This window comes from Magallana gigas, chromosome 3, assembly GCF_963853765.1.
Source record: "Magallana gigas chromosome 3, xbMagGiga1.1, whole genome shotgun sequence".
NCBI lineage: Eukaryota > Metazoa > Mollusca > Bivalvia > Ostreida > Ostreidae > Magallana > Magallana gigas.
In genome coordinates, this window is record NC_088855.1 from 34,743,094 (window position 1) to 34,756,132 (window position 13,039).

Consider the following 13,039-nt stretch of genomic DNA (forward strand, 5'->3'; position numbering starts at 1 on the left):
CTATAGTTTATATCACAATTCCTGAGGGTGACCTTCCTGCGAGGGCAATTGACAATTAAAAAAAAAAAACCATCTCTACTCGCAATTAATATTTACATTTATTTTATGTTACAATATAACTTGAATAAAAGCACTTTTACATAATAATTGACATCCATATTCATGAATTTGATTTCAAACATCAATTTGGTCATGAACAGTTTCATTTTCAACATTTTTAAACAAGAAAGATTATTGAGAAAATGTTGAATATGTAGCGCCTTAGTTTAACTTACTGTCTATAGGAATTACATGTACATGCTAAAAGTTTGAAGAGAAAATATCATATGTTAATATTTAATTATTGCTTTTGCTGACATAAATTGAGGAAATAATCGAAGAAAATAGACAAACTGTATGATGGTAAATCGGCAATTTTATATGCTTCAAAAACTGTAAAGACTATTTTACAAAACCTATCAAATGTAGACCTAATTCATGCTTTTTTAACTTTTTTCAGTTTTTGTTGTATCAAATCAATATCAAAATATTTTTTTTGACAGATTTTTTTGTGTATTTAACCTCTGATTTGAAAAACTAGAAAGTGACCCGCCATATACTAAAGCGGTGATATCATAAGAACTACTTTCAAGGTCGCTACTTCAAAGATTGAAATAGTTTGTGATAAAGATCTGTTTTCTTTCATAATATTCTTTCTGTTGATACCAAACAATCAATTAATAAACATGCGTTTTACATATTTTATTGACGTTATCGTCCGAGCGTGATTTGGCCAGGTCCGCGGATTTCTGTTTACTAGCAATTAACAACGTTATCTTTGATAGCTTCCGTCATGTATTAAAAGGGGGAATTAAAAATTGAATTTTTAACATTACTAGTATAAAAACTGATTATGAAAAATAATTATTCAGTGATTGAAAATACGCACAATTTATATTTGAATTATGTTGAATGTATGTGACCTAATAAATTCCACGAAAATGCATGGACAGCTCCAAAACATATAAAATTTTCTTTTTGCAACAAACGTACAATGTGCTACTACAGCTATATTTACTGGTAATTCACTCAGTTGGAACCTGGTGCATGTTAACGCAATCTAATTAAAATTAGATCCTTCACGCTCTCGTATTTGATATGTCGCTGTGAGGATCTAACAACATCCCATACGGGGTCATCTCAGATTGAACTTTCTATTAGCCAATGATATTGCCGATTCCGTGCTCATGGCTGAAAGTTCGGAACGTATAAGACTTACCCACGGCTTACGTAAATATCCGAGGTGTCACAAACGAAAGTATTGCCTGGTTCCCTGTTAGAGTGAGAACCAGGCAACTAAACCTAAACAAAAATGGCGGAGTCCATTACGCCAAGAAAACATTTTTTTCTTGGCGATATGTGCATTGTTTGTGGGTTTTCATTTGTTCTAATTGAAAAAACATCCGACGGAAAGGAGAACATTAACAAATTTTACAACAACAAATTAAGATTGAATAAGGACAGAGTGAGTTGTATCAAAAAGGTAACTGAAACATCAATCGACGTCGACAATTGTTCCAATGCAGGTGTGTGTCGTAAGTGTTACAGAACGATCGAAACTATCTTAAAAACGGACGAAAAAAACAATGATGCGAAACAAAAAATTAAGGACAGCGTTGATCGCGTATACAGGACCCAGATCTTATCCCTGCCATCCCCCAGACGGAAAATCATCACCAAAAGATTGCTCCGAAGCCCTGAAAATGTCAGTCGCCCCGCAAAATCTCTTGCCACAGTATCTTATGTATCGCCTGTCAAAATAGCTCCATTCCGTGAGTTGGGGAATAAAAGTATCAAACAACAGTGCGAGGTAACTTTTTAAAAATGATATTATACAATTGTTCCTGTCTTGTATTATTTACAGTTGTTCCAGACTTGTATCATTTAATTCTTAGTACTCTGACATTACTGATGAGTTTACACAATCCATACTATATTTGTCATTGAATTACTTACATCCACAGATACCCAGTGTCATCAACATCAAAAATGAAAATGAGATGATTGGTATGTATGTTTTGATTTTGAAAACAAACAAATGAAATCAAGGAACAAAATTATAATTTAGTATATAGATGCATTTAGAAACACCAGGTTAAAACAGATATTTGCTGCTATTGTACAGCCCTGTCTGCAAATGTTGAAGAAAAGCCTAAACTATCATCAAAGAGATCACTTAACTTCAGTTCAGTGAAGCCGACAGATGGATCTGTTGAGGTTGATAAAATTAAAACTATATCCTTTACAATTCAAGTTGATGAGTTCTGTTCCAGTTCAGCTTATCTTAGTGATGTTTATAGTAGTGCAAATGTAGACAAAGACTGTTGATACTAACCCTGTTGATTACTAACTTTTTCTGCTAGACTTTAAAAAAACTGTAATGCAAGTTGTAAATTTGAAGTATTTATACAATGGTTCGAATTGTAAAATTCTTTTGTTTTTACTAACTGTTGATTTCAGTGCTTTTATATTTGCTTCTTTTTTTCATTATATCCAAGCTCTGATTACTCTATCTTTACAAACTCTATGAAATTTTATGAGAAATAAGGAAAGAGATAAATTAAATCAGAATTACCAGATCCAGAAATAAACTCATTTTGGAATCATTTTTTTGAAAGAATCAACACACATTTGAAGAATTGACATTACAGTCATTAATAAATGTTCTAAGAAATAATGTACATTTTTACATAATCCATATATAGAGTAATGCAGTTTGGTTATTGTATAGTTGAATTGACTAACATTATTCAGATGTTTATTCAAAAATTTACTGCATGTCAACTTTTTTCTCTAGGGTATCATATATTTTGTTGAGACTCTGAAGAAAAACATACCTGGATGATCAGATGTAAGGCTTAATCTTTTATACATAACACAAGAAGTGTTTAATTCTATCAAATTATAATTTTGGGTCATAATGGTATATTTACCAAACTTTCATTTAAATTTAGAATGATTAGTTTATGCACTGTCATTTGATGATGTGATCCTGTAAGGACAATTTAAAATTTGAGTTACACTATTATGAAATATTTAATCATCATCCAAATAGTAGAGAATTTCTGTTAATATGTTAGTATTTTTTTATAGGTTAACATTTATTATGCAAGTGGAAAGAAATCTGCCACAATTGTACTTGAGGAGTACAAAAGTATCTGCAAGGCCTTTGTGGATCACAGTCCTAATACAGACCAGATAATTGTTGAAAATATTGCAAAGCGAGATAAAGTAGTTTTGATAAATGCTGCAAACAAGCTGGTTAAAGAAGAATGCAGGAAAATTTGCAAAAGAGGATCTGGGTCTATTCTGCAGAAAAAGGAACATCATGACTTTTTAAGGTTTTCTTGGGAAAATTACTACTATGAACTTCAAAGTTCCTGTCCTCTCTTATTATCAACAGTGTCTGCTATTGTCTGTGACATACCACCTGCCATTCCAAGCAAGCATTTCATGCATATCATGATAACAGCAGCCATAGGACTCCATAGCAGAAGCCAGGAGTTATCAGTTGTACAGTACTTAATTGGAATGGTTTTAACCCATGGAGGCTGTACGCAAAAGGTATTTCACATACAGCATTTTGTGCACCTTTTAGGTTCCCCAAGCTGAAGCTTAAATCAGTTCTTTTTATCACCTGTTTGTCTTTCCTGAAAGCTTTTAACATTTTCAATGCTTTTTGATAACCTATAAAATATTTGTTTCTGTTAAATGCCTAATACCTTTATATATAAGATGATCAAATTTGAGGGGAAAAAAGAAATGTATTTTTTTGTTCAAATTCTTGTGTGTATGGTACATGTGGTAAATTACACAGTATGATACTTTTTAATAATAAAAAAAAGGACATACAGTGCCTATCCACCTTGGGTCTTGCTGTGCACCCGCAAACCCTGCACAGGAAGCTGGCTACCTGGGAGTCAACTCTTAGTGAAAATCTACTTCAAATCAAGGAAGCATGGGCAAATGGAGGTGAAACAAAGTATCAACTTGTAGGAGATAACTGGGATAAAAACATTCTTCCTTCATATAGGTAAATGTCGCAGATTCTTCTGTTAAAAGTGCATTACAATGTAATGAAGGAAAGATGTGAAATATTTTTTGTGAATTCAAATGTGCAAATGCAATGATAATTAATAGTACTAGTACTGGTAATCATTAAAAATTAACAATTTAAAATTTATTATAGGACAACGGAAAGAGGAACACTTTCTTTGCACCTTTTCAATGTGTATGCAGTAGTGGATAGAGTTATTCCCACATCTAAGTCTCCTGATGTCGGCGTGCACACTCAAGTTGACCTATCTCTGCTAACTTTTATCCCCTCGATTGATGAACAAGACATTCTTCTTAAAGAGCTTACATTTCAGTTTGCATCCTCTGTAATTGAACATCATCCAAAACTGAAACAAAATTTTCAGCACATATACCCAATTCACCTCAAGCACAAATACAGCCAGTTTGCCGGACTTAAAACAACTCAGGTATTGCTCATCTTTTCTTTTATGCTATGTATGGATACAATTTAAACTTTCTGCTGAAGCTTGGCTAAAGCATTTAAATGCAAGAATTTTTTTTATCAGCAACACTGGTACTTAGATGCAATTATAAATATTGAATATTTTTAAAATTTTAGTACCCTCTAGGACTGTTCGATTGCAATGAGAACAAAACACAAGAAATTATTCAACTGATGAAAACATTGTCTGACTTATTTGTTCCAATTAAAGATGGAGATATGGTTGAACCAGTGTTTTTTGGAGGTATTCACCAATATCTTTTTGAGTCTGATGTTGATGATGGGATTTAATGTAGTCTGTTTTCTTTGTTTTGCTTTTCCTCGCACTGTTCATGATTATTTTTGTTCATTTTTTAGGTGACAGACTCACAGATGAACGAGTAAATGGTGCCCAATGTGCAATGAAAAATGAAAATTCACCTACAGAGAGATTAGAAGGCTTCATCTCTAAAATTGAGGATTTCCACCGCCTTATGAACTTTTTAGAGGTATGCAAGGTTTTTGTTAGCTCACCTGAGCTGAAAGCTCAAGTGAGCTATTCTGATCACATTTTGTCCGTCGTCCGTCTGTCCGTCCGTCTGTCCGTCTGTCCGTCTGTCCGTCTGTAAACTTTTTACATTTTGAACTTCTTCTCTAAAACCGCTTATCCAATTTCAACCAAATTTGGCACAAAGCATCCTTATGGGAGTGCGAATATAAATTGCAGAAATAAAAGTCCGATCTGCATTCAAAGCGGAGAAAACCTTGAAACTGTAGAAAAAGGGGGGTGCATTTTTAAAAATCTTCTTCTCAGGAACTACCGATGCAAATTCAACGCAGTTTAGCATAAATTATCCTTATGAGAAGGAAAATATAAATTGCAAAAATTAAGGTGTAATTCTGTTTCAAATTTGAGTTATTACGAAAATAATAATAAAGGAAATGCGTGTTTCAATCAGTTTAATAGCTTCGGGTTCGGCATCCGGTAAAATGATTCCATACTTCTAAAACGAGGTTCTTTGTTTCAAGCAGCCATGACATGAGGGTCGATCGGACTATGATGAAATTGCTTGTTGTGCAACAGTTCGCGTATGAAGGGAAATTTTGAAACATGCAAAATATATTGGTGCCGATTTTGTGAAGTAAATTGAGGCTAAATATTTCAATGCGTTGACAGTTTTCACACATGACTTTGGTGTTAGCTTGTTCTGATTTTCGTTTCGTTTTCATTATTTATGCTTTGTAACCTGGAAACTATCGTCTGTATTTCGTGATTTTTACGTATCAAATCAAACAGAGACTTCGGTAAATCAAACAGTTAAATGTTTTCCTGCGCAAATTAAGCAAAATCTGATGTAGGGGTACTGAAATACAATTCATTCTATCGGTAATTCGGCATTATCTTTTGCGTAATGGAAGATTAATGCAATAGGTTTTGTTGAGATGCTCGGCATTTTCTCGAGTTTATTCAGTTTAAATAGAGTTTGATATCGCTGACGGAAATATGTAGGTATATACATGTATCATATATATGATTCATTTCGAAAAAATAAATTGTGTTCTTTATTTGTTATACATGTAGTGCATGTTTCTTGTGTTTAATTGTTTACAATTTCTATTTACTAACCATATTTGAGTGTTAAACTTCGAATTATAAGCAAGATACATAGATTTGCTCACAATTCTATGTTTGTACACAGATTTTAAAAACTAAAGATTAAAAAAGTAAAAATAAATGTCAATATTTATTAAGAAAAATTTCAAAGTCTGTTCTTCCAGAAACCAACTTTAACAACTTATTGTATTGTACACTTAACACCTTTTTAGCTCACCTGAGGGTGGGCCACAATGGGGGGTCGAAGTTTAACATAGGAATATATAGAGTAAATTTTTAAAAATCTTCTTCTCAGAAACTAATCAGCCAGGAAAGCTGAAACTTGTGTGAAAGCATCATCAGGTGACAGGTAATGTAGATACAAATTTGTGAAATTTATGACCCCCGGAGGTAGGATGGGGCCACAATGAAGGATCGAAGTTTAACATGAATATATAAAGTAAATCTTAAAAAATCTTCTTCTCAGAAACTAATCGGCCAGGAAAGCTGACACTTGTGTGGATGCATTCTCAGGTAGTGTAAATTTAAAGTTGTGAAAATCATGACCCCCGGGGGTAGGGTGGGGCCACAATGGGGGATCGAAGTTTAACATAGGAATATATAGAGTAAATCTTTAAAAAACTTCTTCTCAGAAACTAATCAGCCGGCAATGCTGAAACTTGTTCGGAAGCATCCTCAGGCAGTGTAGATTCAAAGTTGTTAAAATAATAACCCCTTGGGGTAGAATGGGGCCACAATGGGGGGGGGGGGGTCGAAGTTTTACATAGGAATATATAGAGTAAATCTTTAAAAATCTGCTTCTCAGAAACTAATCGGCAAGGAAAGCTGAAACTTGTGTGGAAGCATCCTCAGGTAGTGTAGATTCAAAGTTGTGAAAATCATGACCCCCGGGGGTAGGGTGGGGCCACAATGGGGGATCGAAGTTTAACATAGGAATATACAGAGTAAATCTTTAAAAAACTTCTTCGCAGAAACTAATCAGCCGGCAATGCTGAAATTTGTTCGGAAGCATCCTCAGGCAGTGTAGATTCAAAGTTGTTAAAATAATAACCCCTTGGGGTAGAATGGGGCCACAATGGGGGGGGGGGGGGGGTCGAAGTTTTACAGAGGAATATATAGGGTAAATCTTTAAAAATCTGCTTCTCAGAAACTAATCGGCAAGGAAAGCTGAAACTTGTGTGGAAGCATCCTCAGGTAGTGTAAATTCAAATTTGTGGAAATCATGACCCCCGGAGGTAGGGTGGGGCCACAATGGGAGGTCGATGTTTTACATAGGAATACACAGAGTTAATCTTAAAAAATCTTCTTCTCAGAAACTAATCAGCCAGGAAAGCTGACACTTGTGTGAAAGCATCCTCAGGTAGTGTAGATTCAAAGTTGTGAAAATCATGATCCCCAGGGGTAGGGTGGGGCCACAATGGGGGGGGGTCAAAGTTTAACAAAGGAATATATAGGGTAAATCTTTAAAAAATCTTCTCAGAAACTAATCAGCCAGATGATTCTTCATAATTGTTAAGACTTTGGCCCCAGGACAATTCTTTGGCCTCCCGAGAAGGTTCAGAGTTTGATGTACGTTTATACTGTGGTTTCATTAATATTCAAGGGTATCAATTTTCGTGGATAAAGTGAAAATCACAGTTTCAAGGATACGTAAATTCGTGGCCAATGACCCTATCAATACAAAATGTTAATAGAAATTGCACTTCAATGAACATTAAATTTCGTGGATCAACTTAACAACGAAATCCACGAAAATTGGTATTCAACGAATATTGATGAAACCACAGTATCCCTTATATAAATTATATTGTTAAGGATCTTTTTGAGAACTGCAATACTCAACATATGATATGACTATAAAATCATCCTGTTAGAAAAGGGACTAATGATTATAAACATAAGAATATTCAAAGGAAAAAAGTGTTTTTAATTATACAGGATCTACATGTATTATTGTACATTGTCCAGATAGTTTGTATTATGACTCCATTAAGCTGATTTTATCATACCTATTGTTCCTCAGGTGAGCGATGTGGCCCATGGGCCTCTTGTTACGTTTTATGTTGGTCATTATTATGATGTATCATGGTAATGCCTACTTCAGGTTCTTGTATAAAAATTTATTTTCTGAAGGGCTAATGTCAAAGATACAATTAAGGGTTTGATATACATGTATAATCATCATTACTATATTCTAATTTGCAAATTCTAAGGATACATTACTTGGTATTTCAGGCTATCCACAAACTGACCTACGACACAGGAAGTGGGCGTGATCCTTGCACCATGTATTACTATAGAAACCTTCTGAATGCAAGAAATGTGAAGGGACATGTGAAGAATTCTTACAGGCCTTACAAGCAGCTCTTTTATACAGTCCTTGATGCTTTGTGCATTGTACATTTTTTACATCATTTTCATCTTGCTGATCTGGATTCAGAAATTCCATTCCCAGACAATTTTATGCAAATGACCAATGAAGACAAAATAGACTGGTTGAATGAAACCTGCAGAACAATATTGAAAGGTGAATTCTTTGATAATGAAGACGACATTTTCTCCTCCTTGAGAAAAATACTGGAAGATCCAAATCATGAAGAAAACTACTGGGTATCTTGCCGCCAGAATCAGAGATTTCATTGTCATTTCTGTGACAGAAATTATGCTTGTGTAGGATCTCTAAAAGCACACGAAGAGAGAGTTCACAACTATATTGCTAGGGTGCAGAAAAAAACACAGAGCAAAGAACAAAGAAAACTAAAGGACTACATCAGTATGCTGTTCAAATTAATTTTGATTCACAGAAACCTGGATGAGGCCGTAGACATGGGAGACGGAGAACGTTCTACAAGATCTGCGAAATATGAACTTCCCATTTACCACAAAACGGGGAAAACGAAATACACAATTGGATCTATACACCTCACTGCACTTGTTTCAGGGCTGCTTTCACCTCAGCAAACTGAGCGTCTTATTGCAAACCGTTTTGTGAATGTGCAAGGAGGTGCCAATAACAATATTGCTCTTGATGAATATCTTGAGATGCTCAATAGAGACAGCAAAATTGCGTGCAGGGGCCACCAAACAAAGGAAAGTATCCTCAAGCATTCAAAGGAATACCCTCTTCTTGTAGAAATGACCAAACATGTGGAAAAAATCAGCAGTGCAAGTGTACGAAAAGGTTTTCACCATTTGCCATCATACACAGCTGATGTGCAACTTGTCCTGAAAGACCTGCTGGAAAGAAATGCTGTTCAGAGTGAAGAGGAAATCAAATGTAAAAACTTAATTGCAGAACGAAACCCATTTGACAAATGTGCAAGTAAACTATCAACAATGATTCAAAGGCATAACCCAACATCCCCATATTGCAGACTGAAAGACCCTCATGTTTAAATGACTATGTATGTACATAGTAATTCACTTCTTAATTTTTCTGATAGAATGCAGTTGTTCATAATTAAAAATCTTATTACCAAATCTGCAATAGACTGACTGAATTTTAAATGCAAGTTGACATTTGTTTACTTCATAAGTTAATTACCAAGATGTGACTATTTGATCTTTACAAGTACCTAATATCACTGTTTATTTGCAGAATGTGCAGAACATTGATTATACTGTAATTCAAAATACTGCTCAGACTGTCAAGTACATGTAGATACTAAATGTTGAAATTAACCATTGTGTAAATGCATAAGCATGTGAACTGTATGTTAAAATCATGCCCACGTAAAGACTCATTAAGTACATGTAAAAATAAAGAAGTAAAACATAAGCTAATTATCTTTATTAACATGAGCAAAAGATGTAAAAATAAAAGATTACAAGGATGAGTTTTTAGTATTTTAATCTTTTGAGACAGTATGATAGGTGTGTTTAATGTCATAATTCATCAAAATCACCTGAACTTTCAAAATCTGTCACCTCAGATTCAGAATCTGACACATTTTCATCAGTTTCAATAGAACTACTTTTCAAAAGTCTTTCCAATTGTAACTGTGAACAATCACCACATTTACATTCATCTTCACATATGTCACAACAGGTGTGTTTTTCCATGTCACTATGAATTCCCTGCAGTTCTGAGTCCTTTAGAAAAGATTTCATAATGGATACTCTTCTGCAACTGGGATCACGAATAACACATTTCACATCAGTATCAATGTTACGCACGTTGTATGAATTGTGCAGCAATACAGCACAGGATGGATTACCATCTCTACCAATACGACCGATACCTTGGATAAGGTCTACTGCTGTTAGTGGAGGTCCATAGAGAACAAGTGAATGAAATCCTTGAATATCCACTCCCATGCCAAGAGCACTTGTGGCAATAATTATCCGTAAGTCACTCTGTGGATTTCCCAAATCAGAAATTATTTTGTCTTTGGTCTTTTCTGCAGACTCTGAATGAAACATTGCTACACAGCTAATCAAATTTGGACATTCTGATAAAATATATTGATAAATAATGGAAGCATCCTTTATAGAATTGCAATACACTAAAGACTTTGGGAATTCTTCCTTTAGTGACTCAAGTCCATCAACAAGCCACAATAATGCCATCTCGACTGAATTGTGCACTTTTTTAACAACAAGTTTAATGTTTGATTTATTTGGTGATAGTGTAATTTCGGCGGGATCCTTCAGATTCAAAAGTGTTAATGTTTTCTTTCTTATTTTTAAAGAGCATGTTGCACTAAGGGCCAAAAGTGGGGCATCTGGATAAAATGAACGTAATTCTCCTAATTGGGCAAACCAGCCTCTAAATGCTTCTTTTCCTTTGTCTGACTGTAGACCCCTGATAAGAAAATCAATAAGTTTTATATAACTAGGTTATTGGTAAAATATCAGTTTGCTCTGTTTATATTGAAGTGTAACAAGTAAACAGTAGTATTGGGACGGGTAGTAAATAATTTGAAACTTCACAAAATCTAACATTATTTTTCAGTGCATCTGTAGGAGGAAGGAGATATTCCAGGGCCTTTATTTCATTCTCATTTATTATCTGCCAAATATTTTGAAAAGCTTCATATTGTGGAAAAGTTAAACCTTTTAAACAGATATTTAATTGGAATGAATGTTTAGTTTTACAATTATATTGCAAAAACCTCTTGAGGAACATGCTGTCTTCTATTATATTTGTACCAAGTAAGTATTATCTTTTAAAAGCATGAGATGCAAAGATATTTTTTAATTATTAAATCTGAAGGATAATAAATATGTCCCTTGAATGGCCTGAAGAATTGATAGTTTTATATGGGCAATGTTGTGGCAGTAATTTTAAACTAATGATAAGATTGTATTGCATATCAACAAACATTTCATACCGTTCATAAAACATACCATGTATATATTGTGTGAAATTCATCCACCACTATAAGGGTAACATTTAGCCCCTGGAAAGCTGTTCTCCATTCTGGTTCTCCAACCAATGTCTCTGGTGATGCATAAATCAAATCAATGTCTCCTCGTTTGATTTTTTCATCCATATGTACACTTTCACCTGACAATTTGATATCAATGACATTTACATATCACTAAGTACAAATACAACCGTACAATATACAGGCGCGGACCCCCCCCCCCCCCATCGTTCAATTGACGTTTAGAGATATACATTTAAGTCATGATTTTGTAACAATACCTTTGTAGCCCACGTTTAAATGGCTGATGCGGGACATTTTTTTGGTCTGGTCCTTCATCAAAGCTATCAAAGGAGAGCACACTAAAACGTGGACTGAACCGGGCCCCTGGTTCATTCGCTTCTGAGCGGCTGCGTATAGTTGAAAAGGCAAAGACTTTCCAAATCCTGTTGGCAGGACAGCTATACAATCCTTCTTTTCTGCTGCGTGTTTTATTATCTCTTTCTGTTCAGGTTTAAGTACACTTACGCCAAAATCTGGTAAGATTTCCAAAACAATACTTTCCAAACTGAGCGCCGCCATTTTTACGATACAACCGAGAAGTAGTTTGAAACCGATTATATGATTGGCTATCTTTCTAAAATTTGATTGGCTGCTATTTTTTTCGCAAAGTTCAATCTGAGATGACCCCGTATGGGATGTTGTTAGATCCTCACAGCGACATATCAAATACGAGAGCGTGAAGGATCTAATTTTAATTAGATTGATGTTAACGTCACTCCATGGAAAACGAACTCTATTAATTGTCGACGTATAATGGCTGCCTGTACATTCCACATTCTTACTGATCGTCCGGTTTTCTTATACAATTATAATTGTTAAAATTAACTTTTTAAACAATGTCAAGTGCTTAGCACAATGTACCGAGTTATACTTTTAAAGCAGAATTAATTTACTGCATTTTTTCAATTGTGCTTTACACACGTGTTTTTAGAGAAAATTTGGACGACACATAACATTTGAGCATAAAATCGCTTCGTATGGTCGTTAGAACAATATGATATTTAAACTAAGAACATTTCTGACTAATTCTTTATTTCCTGTGTATTAATTTGCTTCCTGTGTATAGCGATGAACAGCGTTCACGACCGCAGGTAGACTGCAAGCCCCGGAGGCTTTCACACCTCTAATGATTAAGCCCCGCCCTCACCTGAGATTTACCACCCGGTAAAAATGCATGCCAAGAAATCCTTAGCAGTTTAAATGTAAAGCTCAGCTAATTGCATCAATAAATACAAGTGAGGAGAGCGCAGCGTGAGACTGGCTGCTTTGCTGCGAGTGACCATGTACCGTTAGATTTTCGAGCTATAATTCTGCTGTTGAAACGTAGAAGTAGGTCAATCGGACTCAATCCAGGCTCTAAGCCGGCGATATCATACAAATAGCAAGATTTACCCACACAAACATTTTAACGTTTAATTCAAATTGACCTAGAATATTCACAGAAATAAATACAAT

General features: G+C 34.8%; 4 protein-coding genes across 7 annotated transcripts in view; 3 read left to right on the top strand and 1 right to left on the bottom strand.

Annotated features, from left to right (window-relative positions):
* Nucleotides 1-13,039, top strand: part of LOC136273826 (ladderlectin-like) — a 54,262-nt gene that overhangs the window by 14,177 nt on the left and 27,046 nt on the right. The window lies entirely within an intron of this gene.
* The window catches only part of LOC136273825 (low affinity immunoglobulin epsilon Fc receptor-like), a 42,047-nt gene that overhangs the window by 2,594 nt on the left and 26,414 nt on the right, over nt 1-13,039 (top strand). The window lies entirely within an intron of this gene.
* LOC136273823 (uncharacterized) lies at nt 1,095-7,727 on the top strand. The gene is made up of 8 exons (XM_066079413.1): nt 1,095-1,849; nt 2,004-2,046; nt 2,837-2,890; nt 3,133-3,603; nt 3,885-4,072; nt 4,229-4,523; nt 4,676-4,802; nt 4,916-7,727. Exons 4-8 carry the CDS (start codon nt 3,493-3,495, stop codon nt 5,164-5,166), a joined length of 972 nt encoding a protein of 323 aa, XP_065935485.1. The 5' UTR covers nt 1,095-1,849; nt 2,004-2,046; nt 2,837-2,890; nt 3,133-3,492; the 3' UTR covers nt 5,167-7,727.
* LOC136273822 (ATP-dependent DNA helicase RecQ-like) lies at nt 9,928-12,292 on the bottom strand. Of its 3 annotated transcripts, none has more exons than XR_010712083.1 (3): nt 11,803-12,292; nt 11,486-11,661; nt 9,928-10,956 (listed from the first exon to the last, which is right to left on the bottom strand). XR_010712083.1 is itself a non-coding variant. In XM_066079411.1 (3 exons), the coding sequence occupies exons 1-3, from the start codon at nt 12,101-12,103 to the stop codon at nt 10,038-10,040; spliced, it is 1,380 nt and encodes a 459-aa protein (XP_065935483.1). In that variant the 5' UTR covers nt 12,104-12,292; the 3' UTR covers nt 9,928-10,037. The 3 variants fall into 3 exon arrangements, 1 of the variants encoding a protein (XP_065935483.1); XR_010712082.1 differs by having other exon boundaries at nt 9,928-10,561; nt 11,502-11,661; nt 11,803-12,291; XM_066079411.1 differs by having other exon boundaries at nt 11,502-11,661.